The sequence below is a fragment of the Cheilinus undulatus genome, linkage group 15, assembly GCF_018320785.1.
Source record: "Cheilinus undulatus linkage group 15, ASM1832078v1, whole genome shotgun sequence".
NCBI classification, from domain to species: Eukaryota; Metazoa; Chordata; class Actinopteri; order Labriformes; family Labridae; genus Cheilinus; species Cheilinus undulatus.
The window spans coordinates 48,375,287-48,389,174 of NC_054879.1; the positions used below are offsets into that span (position 1 = coordinate 48,375,287).

Below are 13,888 nucleotides of genomic sequence, written 5' to 3' on the forward strand. Positions count from 1 at the left end.
GTCTGTTCATGCTGAAACTACAAGGACTTGTTTGTATAACAAGCTCAACCCTCTCCACATATACGTTTGTTTTTCACTAAAGTTTCCTTTAACGTGTTTGTCTGCCCCTTTAAGGTGTGCGTCTCTTTGTGAATTCCCTGTATAGTTCTGACCTCTCCTTGTGGAGCCCCTATATGATAAATGAGAAGGATTTTCCCTTTGGAGACTTTATCTCCATGCCAACATTTAACAGGCTCTGATAACTGAGTGAGTAATGAGATGCTCGGTGCAGTTGATGCATCCCTTATAGGCCCACAGGAGAGGTGTTTTTCAACCTTTGACATGAATTAATCTCTACCCCAATTAACCAATTAACCATAATTAGAATAAACCACGCCTAATCCAGACGAAGCACTGATGATACTCAAAAGAAAAAAAGATTTCATACAATAGATGACAATGACTTTGTTAGACTGTTGAAGGCGAGGCGGCTGAACAAGGCTGCTGTAGTTCAAAATAAAGCCTTTAAAAAAACATCACTACAAACACTGGACAGTAAAATACAAAACATTTAAAATACAAGATTAGAAGAGATTAATTTAAAGTATTGACATTTGTAAATAATCATTGCATCATTGTTGTTTATCAAATCATTAAAATGTTTTCAGATAGCAATCAAGATTTATTTTTAAAGTCCAGGAAAAAAAGGTAAGAATGTGAAAATGGTGAACATGTGACAGAGGTGTCTTGAATTGAAATAGAAGATAACGGCCTGCCCAAGTTTTATATATATATATATATATATATATATATACAGTGCTTAACAAATTTATCAGACCACCCCAACCCTAACCACAGTCAGGTTTCTGCCACAGCTGCCCTTTATTTAACAGCATTGGTAATTACCAAAATCATTTTCTATGTTTCTGCAATGGTTAATACACCAATATGTAGAAGCTCTTTAACCCAAATGATATTTTTAATGCTAAAACAGAATTATTATTGTTATCCATGAATTTTCACATTTACTGATTTACAAAAAAACTGTAAAAATAGTAAAGCACATTAATATTTCTGATGTGTCAGATTATAGTTATTTACTGTCATTCCTGAAGAGAAAAATGAGTTTTAGTGCTTGAATGTTATGCTTGATTCATTTCTGACTTCTCAGAGAAGCCCAGTGAGCCGGCTCACATTTGGGTGAATTCAGTTTGAAATTCCTCATTCCTGTTCAAAATGGTAAAACGTGGAGAGCTGACTGAAAATGAAAGAGTGCGCATTAAAGCACTTCATGATGCTGGATGGTCTCTGAGACAGAGATGACAGCTGGTCTGATACATTTGTTAAGCACCGTACATATACATACTATATATATATCTGTGTGTGTGTGTGTGTGTGTGTGTGTGTAATAGTGACTTAATAGTGTAGGACACCCTGCTCACATGATCCCTCATACAGCAACCTTAACCATTACAAATGTGCCACAATCTGAGAATGAATAAATCAAACAGACCCTTTTTTCCTTTGTTTAAATAAAAACGTTGTCTGAGACCATAAACGACTGATTTAACACAATAACATTAAATCTAATTTTTTTTAAATTTAGGTAACTTTACTTTTAGATAGTTTTTAGATCAATCTCAAAGACAAATATTTACATATTCTAAGCCCTTTAAAAGTCACTTTAAAAAAAATTAATTCTCGTCCTGTAGTTTGCCTATTAAAAAGATTTCATAACTACAAATAAAAGGCTACAGGCCACCTGTCAATAAAAAAAGGACTTTTTGTCACATATGCTGCATTATAAAATTTTAAATAAAATGTGGAAATCTCTTTTAAAATTAAAAAAAATTCCATGTGATTTTTTTTTTTTTTGGTCCTATTTTTTACATTTTACAATCATAGCTGTGGAGACAAGGTGTGTGTCCACCAGCAACAATAGTAGAACAAGGTCATCAGGGACCATGGTAATTTTTATGATGTCAGTAAATATAATGGGAAAAATATGAGCACCAATGGGTAGCCATATTCAGACAAATAATAATAATAATAATAATGATTTAAATTGTTATTATTATTATAATATTGAGCGAAATTTTAAAGGCAATAATTACCAACCATGCCCTCAAATGTGAACACCAATTATTTAAATAGAAAAACAGGCAGTAGGACGTTATTTTACAGTTTCATTGTTTTAAAAATGTAGCAGTGATGTACAGTTATTTAGCCTATCAGCCTATGAAAATGATGAGACTCATTAAGGCTCCATCCAATCAGAGGCCGTTCTCCCTCATCATCAGCAGCCAATCACATGCTGTTCTCCCCCATCATCAGCAGCCAATCAGAGGCCGTTCTCCCTCATCATCAGCAGCCAATCAGAGGCCGTTCTCCTTCATCATCAGCAGCCAATCAGAGGCCGTTCTCCCTCATCATCAGCAGCCTATCAAAGGCCGTTCTCCCCCATCATCAGCAGCCAATCAGAGGCCGTTCTCCTTCATCATCAGCAGCCAATCAGAGGCCGTTCTCCTTCATCATCATCAGCAGCCAATCAGAGGCCGTTCTCCCTCATCATCAGCAGCCAATCAGAGGCCGTTCTCTCTCATCATCAGCAGCCAATCAGATGCCGTTCTCCCCCATCATCAGCAGCCTATCAGAGGCCGTTCTCCCTTATCATCAGCAGCCTATCAGAAGCTGTTCTCCCTCATCATCAGCAGCCAGTCAGAGGCCGTTCTCCCTCATCATCAGCAGCCAATCAGATGCCGTTCTCCCTCATCATCAGCAGCCAATCAGAGGCCGTTCTCCCTCATCATCAGCAGCCAATCAGAGGCCGTTCTCCTTCATCATCATCAGCAGCCAATCAGATGCCGTTCTCCCTCATCATCAGCAGCCAATCAGAGGCCGTTCTCCCTCATCATCAGCAGCCAATCAGAGGCCGTTCTCCTTCATCATCATCAGCAGCCAATCAGATGCCATTCTCCCTCATCATCAGCAGCCTATCAGAAGCTGTTCTCCCTCATCATCAGCAGCCTATCAGAAGCTGTTCTCCCTTATCATCAGCAGCCTATCAGAGGCCGTTCTCCCTCATCATCAGCAGCCAATCAGAGGCCGTTCTCCTTCATCATCATCAGCAGCCAATCAGAGGCCGTTCTCCTTCATCATCAGCAGCCAATCAGAGGCCGTTCTCCTTCATCATCAGCAGCCAATCAGAGGCCGTTCTCCCTCATCATCAGCAGCCAATCAGAGGCCGTTCTCCCTTATCATCAGCAGCCAATCAGAAGCTGTTCTCCCTTATCATCAGCAGCCTATCAGAGGCCGTTCTCCCTCATCATCAGCAGCCAATCAGAGGCCGTTCTCCCTCATCATCAGCAGCCAATCAGATGCCGTTCTCCCTCATCATCGGCAGCCAATCAGAGGCCGTTCTCCTTCATCATCAGCAGCCAATCAGAGGCCGTTCTCCCCCATCATCAGCAGCCTATCAAAGGCCGTTCTCCCCCATCATCAGCAGCCAATCAGAGGCCGTTCTCCTTCATCATCAGCAGCCAATCAGAGGCCGTTCTCCTTCATCATCATCAGCAGCCAATCAGAGGCCGTTCTCCCTCATCATCAGCAGCCAATCAGAGGCCGTTCTCTCTCATCATCAGCAGCCAATCAGATGCCGTTCTCCCCCATCATCAGCAGCCTATCAGAGGCCGTTCTCCCTTATCATCAGCAGCCAATCAGAAGCTGTTCTCCCTTATCATCAGCAGCCAATCAGAGGCCGTTCTCCCTCATCATCAGCAGCCAATCAGAGGCCGTTCTCCCCCATCAGCAGCCAATCAGAAGCTGTTCTCCCTCATCATCAGCAGCCAATCAGAGGCCGTTCTCCCTAATCATCAGCAGCCTATCAGAGGCCGTTCTCCCTCATCATCAGCAGCCAATCAGAGGCCGTTCTCCCCCATCAGCAGCCAATCAGAAGCTGTTCTCCCTCATCATCAGCAGCCAATCAGAGGCCGTTCTCTCTTATCATCAGCAGCCTATCAGAGGCCGTTCTCCCTCATCATCAGCAGCCAATCAGAGGCCGTTCTCCCCCATCAGCAGCCAATCAGAAGCTGTTCTCCCTCATCATCAGCAGCCAATCAGAGGCCGTTCTCCCTTATCATCAGCAGCCAATCAGAAGCTGTTCTCCCTTATCATCAGCAGCCTATCAGAGGCCGTTCTCCCTCATCATCAGCAGCCAATCAGAGGCCGTTCTCCCTTATCATCAGCAGCCAATCAGAAGCTGTTCTCCCTTATCATCAGCAGCCTATCAGAGGCCGTTCTCCCTCATCATCAGCAGCCAATCAGAGGCCGTTCTCCCTTATCATCAGCAGCCAATCAGAAGCTGTTCTCCCTCATCATCAGCAGCCAATCAGAGGCCGTTCTCCCTTATCATCAGCAGCCAATCAGAAGCTGTTCTCCCTCATCATCAGCAGCCAATCAGATGCCGTTCTCCCTCATCATCAGCAGCCAATCAGATGCCGTTCTCCCCCATCATCAGCAGCCAATCAGAGGCCGTTCTCCCTTATCATCAGCAGCCAATCAGAAGCTGTTCTCCCTCATCATCAGCAGCCAATCAGATGCCGTTCTCCCTCATCATCAGCAGCCAATCAGAAGCTGTTCTCCCTCATCATCAGCAGCCAATCAGAGGCCGTTCTCCTTCATCATCATCAGCAGCCAATCAGATGCCGTTCTCCCTCATCATCAGCAGCCTATCAGAAGCTGTTCTCCCTCATCATCAGCAGCCAATCAGATGCCGTTCTCCCCCATCATCAGCAGCCAATCAGAGGCCGTTCTCCCTTATCATCAGCAGCCAATCAGAAGCTGTTCTCCCTCATCATCAGCAGCCAATCAGAGGCCGTTCTCCCCCATCAGCAGCCTATAGCCTCTCAGCTCTCCCAGCAGCCATGCTCCTTTGTTATGAACACACAGGTAGCCTCAGGAGTTCCCGCCCTTCACGTTTAGCTGCTCACATGCAGGTGGAGCTGTTCACAGGAGACAGATACCAGAGAGGAGAGGTTAGAGAAACTCTCTTCACACCTGCTGACATATCTCTAAAGGAAGCTTCTCTTTTTCTGTTTTTAGCGTGAATTTATTCTGTTTTTCTTCGGTAACTGACTGATGGAACAGACATCCTGCTAGGGTCCACCTAGCGCCATGTCTCTGTTAACAAACCCGCGGGATTCTGTCAGATAAGATACCTGGACCTGAGCAGAGGACCGACACAGGTAGGTGCTTCATTAGTCTGACATTAGTCTGTAGTTACGAGGAACGACCCAGAAATCACCGTTTTTAGGGATTTTACACATAAATTCATATGTAAAGTTAACTGTACTCTAGTAAATTAAATACGTTTGTGTTAAAAAGCTGTTTTAGAAATAAAAATGCCTCTTTAACTCTGATAAGCTAACGTTGCTGTACTTCTGACATTCATACAGCTGAAAGTTGGTAGTTTTAATGGAGGTAAAAGAGGATTAGCCTGCTGAAAAATAACTATTTAATCTATTACTTATAAAGTATAGGCTTCCAACCAAAATACAGTTATATTTATAAACCATCTATCTATGAGGGATGCACAATATTGTATTTTTGTTGATATCGGATACGCTGATATTTAAATCTGAATTTTGGTAGAAATGTCAGTCCTTTTGGACGAACTTTAAGGTTTGAGGATGACCATGGAAACTAAATTTAGCCCTTAAAAATCACTTTAAAGTTTAAAGAATGAGGATAAATAAATAAAAATACCTCAGCAGACAAAGGTCTGCTGGTTCAGCCTAAAACTCACTGATTTATTAGGATATATGGTCAAAATTTACAGTCGATGTTTGCTGAAATACACAGGCAGAATAGTGGATGTAAATATCGGCAGAGATTTTGATATCTGCTGATACCGATACCAGACCGATGTAAAACTACAGTTTCTTTGGTTGAAATGTATTAATTATGATTATTTATCAATTGTTTATTATTATTATTATTTTAAATATTGTTATTTATTTATTATTATTATTTATAATGTATTTATTTATTTATTATTATTTACTATTATTATTATTATTATTATCATTATTAATTATTAAAAGTAAAAGTAGAAAAGTATATAAATTTAAGTTTTTACCTGAAGTGCTGAGTACGGAGTAAATGTGAGGAGTTTTATGCTAAAATATGATTATTCCTTATTGGTGAGAACAAAAATAGAAATCTCCCACCAGGTTGTTCAGGTAAAGTCACACCTCTATTATAAAGTAAAATACACTGAAAAATTAACAGTGTTTGTTAAACTCATATAGTTAAATGTAGGGCTGGACAATTTGGGAAATATTCTCATTTTTTCCCCGATATTGTGATCGTGATTTGATATGCGATTATTCCTTAAGTCCCTCATCTTATGTATTTTCCAACAAACACAAGGAATAAATATTATAACCAACACACTGTTAGATTAAACTAGGGATGAACAATTTAGAAAAATATCTGTGATGATTTTGACACATATTGCAAATCTCATTTAATCAGAAAAATGTACTAAAATGAAGAAAGCAGGGTTTATGGAGACCATTCTACCTCCATGATACCTTATCATCTCTGAGCAAAAAGAAGTTTTAAACCGGCATTTTGACACAAATTTCAGGTCAAAGAAATATTGGGACTTCTGGGATTTGGAAATTTCAGTGGATCATATTGCGATTTAATGTACGTTTCGATTAATTGCCCAGCCCTAGCAATGAGTTTTGATCAGTCGAGTCTTTTCAGAGAAAAACACTGAACACAGACGCAGTTAGAATTAGACTTTTGGAGTTAAACTCAACTCAGAAATGTTTACCTCTCAGATATCCAAACTCAAGGTTTTCATGTGTACAGCAGCTGTCTATGGATGTGGATTTGTTCTGTTGTTATGTGGTACTGAGGAGTCAACATAGGTGGAAAAGTCCAAGAGTGTAGTACTCAAGTAATAGTACAGTTACTCTGGTTCAAACATACTTAAGTAGAATAAAAGTACTGATTTTAAAATGTACATTAAAAGTACCAGTAGTCAAAAACTACTGGATTACAGTAAACTGAGTAAATGTTATTAGTGTCTTTCCACTCCTGCAGTCTGTTCTTATTGATGACCATACATTATGACTACAGCTGTACAGGTACTTGTTTTAAAGAGGCTGGTATGTATTTTTATGGATATGATGTGCCTTGAGGTTAAAGCGTGGTCTGGCGTGTGCTGTGGCCATAACAAGGCTGAAAACCTCTGCTGTATATTTATTTATTTATCTGTAGTGTCTTTGTGTTAGCCTCCTCTACAGATGGCCTTCCTACACCAGCTGAGACTCCTTCTCTGGAAGAACGGACTGGCAGTCATCAGACAGCCGGTGAGTCGCACATTTTCAGATTTAAGGCCTTCTTCATCATCACCAATGACTGAAATATTGTAGGAATAAATGACATTAATACCAGCCCCAGTACGACTTGGATAATCTGTGTTTAGGAACCGTTGTAAATGAGATAAACTAAATCTGACTTTGAGTGAAATGTTGTGTTGCAGTTATGGTCCCTGACTCTCATCATCTGGCCTCTGGTCATCTTCATCATCATCGCTGTGACCCGACACCAGTTCCCCCCCATAGTAAAGCCACCATGTAAGTGTTAAACCATGACCTGATCTGGGTTCATGTGAATTTAAAGCTCCTGTCAGGTACTTTCTGCTTGAATATTATTTTGGCTCTCCTCGTTCATTTGTTCTTAATCTCTTTTTCTGTTTTTAAGTGTATTTTTGGGCCTATTCATGCCTTTATTTGATAGAGGCAGGACAGTGGATAAACTTGGAAACGGGGAGGAGAGTGGGGAGAAACATGCGGCAAAGGGCCACAGTCTGGATTCGAACCCGGGCCGCCCACGTACGTGGCTAGCGCCTTAAACCCCTCGACCATCTGCGCTCCCGTTCTTAGTCTCTTTACTAAAAAATCTCCTCCTGCTTTAATCTAACAGTCACTACTGAAACAGGTAAAGACAGAGTTTGTTTCAGAGTTGTGCTGTTATGTTTTTGTTTGATAAATAGATAAATGCTGAGAAGTGCTCCAAAACTTCAAGACAGTCCTGTTTGTTAACAATATTAATCCAGTGTAGAAATCTAAGGTGGAATCGGCAAAATTGAGGCTAATTAGTGAACTTAACAGCTGAGAGACTGAAAAATGATGTGTTCAGGTAACCTCAGTAAATTACACAACTGTATTCTATATGTTATGATGTGTTCAAATGACATAAAAATTTGGAAAATTTAGTTTTGGATGAGAAACCTTAATAAATACAGTTGTGAATATGAAGAGTGTGTCTATATTTGAGGGATATAAAATAGATGTTACATCGATGTAACATCATAGATGTGACTGAATCATAGCTTTTAACTCAGCTAAGACCACCCCAGTGTAAATATTTGTCTCCATTTTGTTTTTCCACCAAACTATAGATAAGTATGGATAGTGGTCTCAATAAGGACTCGGATCAATACGGAGTATCGATAAGGGTATCAATGTCAATGAAAATGAAAATGAACGATCCCCATCCCTTCCTCCCACCACCAAAGACATGCTCGTTAGGTTAATTGGTGACTTTAAATTGCCCGTAGGTGTGAGTGTGAGCGTGCCTGGTTGTCTGCCTCTCTATGTCAGCCCTGTGATTGACTGGCGACCCGTCCAGGGTGACCACACCTCTTGCCCAATGACAGCTGGGATAGGCTTCAGCCCCCCCGACCCCCAACAGGGGTAAGCGTTATAGAAAATGGATGGACATGATACATTATCCTGCTGGAAGCAGCCATCAGGAGAGGGTACGCTGATTGCCTGTTTTTGACCAGTTTCATTATCAGTTAAACACTCTTCATAGCTTAAAGTGTCTTTACAAAGACAGTTCTAGTTTTTATCCACAGAGTACATCATAATGATGCATTAGAGTGTGAGAGAAAGCTTCCAGCCTTCCATAAACATACTGGATATCATTTCCTATCTACCCATCCTAATGATGATTACATATAAAAACAGTGAAACATGTTTAAAACCGTTTATAGATATTAAATGCACCCTTCTGTCTGTTTTTATATAAAATGTTTAGAGTAAAGGTCTTGTGTCTGAACTGTCTTTGGTTTTGTTACATAACAGACCCACTGAATGAATGTGACATCCTCTCAGATTTCCCAAACGTGATACAAGAGAATAAAAGCTTTTAATTCAATGGGCTTATGTTTGCATTAACACAATACCTACTCCACACAGACCGCCGGCGTTTTGTCTGAAATCATAATCGATGGCGGCTTTCCACTATTTCAAAATCAAAGCAAACAAACGGACAGTTCTGCAGAGACATGAAGTCCTTCAGCCTTTCCCTGCTCTGCTCATGTTTGCCCTCTCTTATTTCTGAAACTCAGATGATTGTGTGATAGATGTGGGTAAAGGTGCACGAGGAGGGAGAGGCATGCTTCTGCTTTGTGTGAGCGCTCCTGAATGGAAAAGTTGCGGAGGGAGGAGCAGAAAATGCAGTTTGCTTTAAAAGCAACACAAACCTTTCACTGAAACGGTTGATTTTTTACTTGAAGGTTGAAAATATCCTGAGAAAATGCAGAATCCTTATAATAAATCTCTGCTTCATCATCACTGTGATAACGTTTCCTCCTTTAACAATAGAAGAAGCAGATCTCTCCCAGGTCTGGTATTAGTAGTCACCAGTTCAGCCTCCTGCTTTTGTTTGTTCTGCTTTTTTCCTGGCTCAGATTCTATCGATGAGCAGATTCTCGTGTAACATGATAAACCCATGCGCCCTATTAAGAATCAATCCAGCAAACAGGAACAATAGGACCCACCCCTCTCATGTTAAATGTTGTTTGGTGGCTTATTCGTGCAGCAGGTACAGTTTTAGACCACACCCAAAGCCGGCAACAAAACCACGAACGGTATCTGGTTAGTGCAGATCACCAGCATGAGAATACGTAATAGAGCAGACACGGGCTCAGACGACTGGTCAGTGATGCTCCTCAGTCATATTCAACATTAGATCAGGATTTAATGGTAAAACACCGGCCTCATCAGTGGATTCAGTCCTAGCTGTTATTATCATTCTCTCTTCTTCTTTCCTCACTCACACTGACATTTTGATTTACAGTGCCTCTGCTCCTCCTCACATACTCAAACTTCTCAGATATTCAGCAGTGAATAGATTGTGTTGACTTTGTGTTTTTGTTACTGAGTCCTTCAACGTTAGTGGACGATGTATAGGTTTCATAACGCCTCGCTTCACGCCGTGACTAACCTCAGTGAAATGCTGTTTGCTGAGCTAAAACTCTCTTTGTCTGTTGTGACAGATGAAGTATAACTTTCTAAGATAACAGTTAAACAGGAATGAGTGGCAGAAAAGTCACAGCAACCTGATAACCACGGTCTTTACATCGCCTTTCTTTGTTTGGAATAAAGCATTATGGGATTGTTTTATGACAAAAGATGGTTTAAGTTACTGAAATGTCAGCGATACAGACACGAGGAAATCAGCCGGGCTCTTGATCTTTTGGTAAAAAATGAACGTGTCACATAAAAGACCCAAATCAAACTAATATATGAGAGTATAGAGTTTATTTTACTGATATTCTGCCTGTACAGTCTGTGTATGAACAGTATTATAGGCATGATGTTTAAGAAAATATCTGCTTTAAAATTAAATCAGATATAAATTAATGCCAGAATTTATAACCTTCTGTAAGAATCAGCTCTATGTAAAATTCAGTTTGTGGAGTTTTAGGTAGGAAGAATAAATCCTTATTAGTTAAAGTCTATTACTTGATTTATCCTCATTCCTTTACCTTTAAAGTGTTTGAGATCTAAAGTTTTCAATCTGGTAATATTTAATTTAAGTCTTTATTTTTAGATAATCAGGTTTGACAGGATGATGTGTTATGTCTTTTGTTTCAATTTTATTTATTTAGATGTATTTAAGCAGGAAAGCCTCATTGACATCAAGAATCTCATTAGAAGAGTGTCCTGGCAGCAGCACATTCACAGCAAGGTTATTAAAGTTAACTTAAACTAACTAAATAACTAGAGATAGATACGGTCAGCTTGCCTGATCACTACAGTAGTCTGGTATTTAGAGTTTAGGTTAGACAGGAACAGCAGACTAAAGGGATGAGAGAAGGAGAGAGAGAGGGAGAAAGAACCTCAGCCTAACACCTGGTTTAATCTGGAGTTACGCTGCACCACTTTTACTAGCCTAGAGACAGCGAGTGTTTGTGGATTTGCTGCTTGTTTGGGCGTATTAGTGTGGATTTCCCCTTTGAGTGTGCTCTGTGGATCGTTTATCATTTGCACAGATTAAAACATGCAAAATAACACACTGTTGTTTATTGGATCTGCCTCTCTGCTAATTTTTTTTTAATAGACCTCTTGACTTGTTGTTGAACTCGTGTCGAGTAGTTCTGCCGTAGTTTTGTGTTGTTAAAAATGAGATTTTTAGGATGTGGTCCTGGGATTTGAACTGTTGTGTTGATTTTTCTGATATCTCTTTCAGGTTATGTCGGACCCAGAAACCTCCCCAGCACGGGCTTCTTCCCTTTCCTGCAGACCCTCATGTGTAACACGGACAGCCACTGCCACAACACGTCACGCCTCGTGGACCCCGCCGCAACGAGGTCAAGTCGGACGACCTCCAGACAAAGGTATGACCCCCTCATCTTCATCAGTGTGGGTTTATAATATATAGAGGGCTGTGTGATGAATTTAAAATGTATGAATAATGTGAGAAGAATCACACTGCCCTGTTTCTGATCCTCCCCTTTAACCCATTAAAGCCTGAAAGCACAAATTGTAGTCAGAAAATTCTATTTTTTTGGAACTGAAATGTTTATTTCACTTTCTACTGAAATCCAGAAAATCAAAATTTCCATAAAACTTAACATATATATTTTTTTGTATCCCATTTGATACATTAGGTGTTTCTGGTAACTGACAATCCACTTAAGGGCATTTTCATCATTTTTTTGATTGTATTCAGAATTTTTTTTGTGTGATTTATTAGCATATTTATTAGATAGAGATATCATAAAAGTATGTCTCAAATATGATACGACAGGCTGTAGGGGGTTGATATTACCCGCAGTCTTTACTTTGTTCAAGATAACTCACAAACAGGTTTATCTTTGATTTCTCATTGATCGATCTCAGTTGGTGTTGGCCTCTTGGATGGAAAAATAGTGAAATCTAGTTTTAAACGCTGCTGGATATTTGAATGATCAGTGAGGGATGGTATGAGCGTTCTTTTTTAACAAACTATTTTGACAGCACTAATCATCCATTAGTAGTCTACGCTAAAATGACCAAAAGCACATTTTATAAAGTATCTTTGAATTTGTGCTGCTTCAGTTGACTTCCACATCTTAAACATATTAAAGGCAGAATGTTGGATCTTTCTAATCCTGGTTTTTCTTGGTTTCTATTATGCATTAAGACTTTATTTTCTTTGAAACCACTCAGTCAACACATGCAGTCACGTTATCTAACAGAAACAGGCTCTTTTTTCACAGGAAGCTGTCTCCTTTGTTGGAGCTCAGGTGTTGAATACCAACATGACTAAGTCAAAGTGGCTAACAAGTGTTTCTCCTCTATTGTGCCTTTAGCTCTGAAGAGTCCCTGAGATTGAAATTCCTGATGAGGGCTGATAGAAAAACCTGTTTGTCTTACCTCTGACCTGCTGGTATGATGAAGGATGGTTCATGTAGATGTTTTGTCTTAATAGAGCCCTGCCTCCATATTTACATCGCTAAGCTCTGCTCATCTGGCTTTTGTAATGTCACTAGTCTTATCTTAGATGAATTTACATTTGCTTTTTAAAACTTTTAGTTTACTTTGCTGTCCTATAGAGCCGTGGTTCTTCTATGGTGGTAAGGCACGCTGGTGTGCCCTGAGGCAGGTCTGGGTCTAGGTGTGGAAACTTGTACAACCATGGGTGATTACTAAGACGAGACAAGTATAGAAAAGCTGGACAACCTCTTAGAAAGCGAACGTTTTCTCTAGTATTTCTGGTGTTTTCTAACTATCTTTATTTTTTGGGATAGTTAGGTGTGAAAATGACTTATAACAGGGACAAAAACTTTTAGATTTGCTTGCTGATTTAAGTAATCTCCAGTAGCAAATCTAGTTAGTTGAGTTGAGGTGAAATGAGTCACAACTATTTATTATCTCTGCCAAGGAGGTTATGTGATCTGAAGGGTTTGTTAGTTTGTTTGTTAGCAACATAACTCAAAAAGTTGTGGATGGATTTTGATGAAATCTTCAGGAAATGTCAGAGATGGCTTCAGGAAGAACTGGTTAGATTTTGGGAGTGATCCAGATCACCGTCTGGATCCAGGAATTTTTTAAAGGATTCTTCACTTTTGGGAGATAGGGCTAATGGCGGAGGTCTATGCTCTCCGAGTGCTTTTCTAGTTTTTTTAATGTTTTTTTAAAGATTTATTTTTGGGCAAATTTTTGCCTTTATTTGATAGATGAGGACAGTGGATAGCGTTGGAAACAGGGATGAGAGCAGGGGAGAGACACGCGGTTAAGGGCCTTAAGCCAGTTACACACCGCCGCGCCTGAAAACCGCCTCCCTGCCGGAGTAGTCCCCCGAAATGCCGAGCGTTTTTTAAAGCGGCTGCCGCCGCCATGGTACAAAGCAGCAGTGATGTAGAGGTGCTTTAGCTAACATCACAGCAGAGCCCACCCACAAGTCCATCACAACCCCCCCCCCCCCAAAAAATAAGTAGAGTACCTCACAATCGCTGTATATTAACATGTATGATGTACTATAAAACGAAGGGAAAAATACGGTTCTGTCATCAAAATAATTCTAGAAAATATGTTTCAAAGGTTGGTTCCACAGATTT

The 13,888-nt window shown here is 40.2% G+C and overlaps 1 protein-coding gene across 1 annotated transcript in view; it reads left to right on the top strand.

Moving 5' to 3' along the window:
• The first annotated feature begins 7,295 nt into the window (after positions 1–7,295).
• abca12 (ATP-binding cassette, sub-family A (ABC1), member 12) overlaps positions 7,296–13,888 on the top strand; it is a 110,543-nt gene continuing 103,950 nt past the window's right edge. The window contains exons 1-3 of the mRNA XM_041806394.1: positions 7,296–7,361; positions 7,535–7,628; positions 11,536–11,683. Of these exons, the coding sequence (XP_041662328.1) occupies positions 7,296–7,361; positions 7,535–7,628; positions 11,536–11,683 (308 nt within the window). The remainder of the gene's footprint in view (positions 7,362–7,534; positions 7,629–11,535; positions 11,684–13,888) is intronic.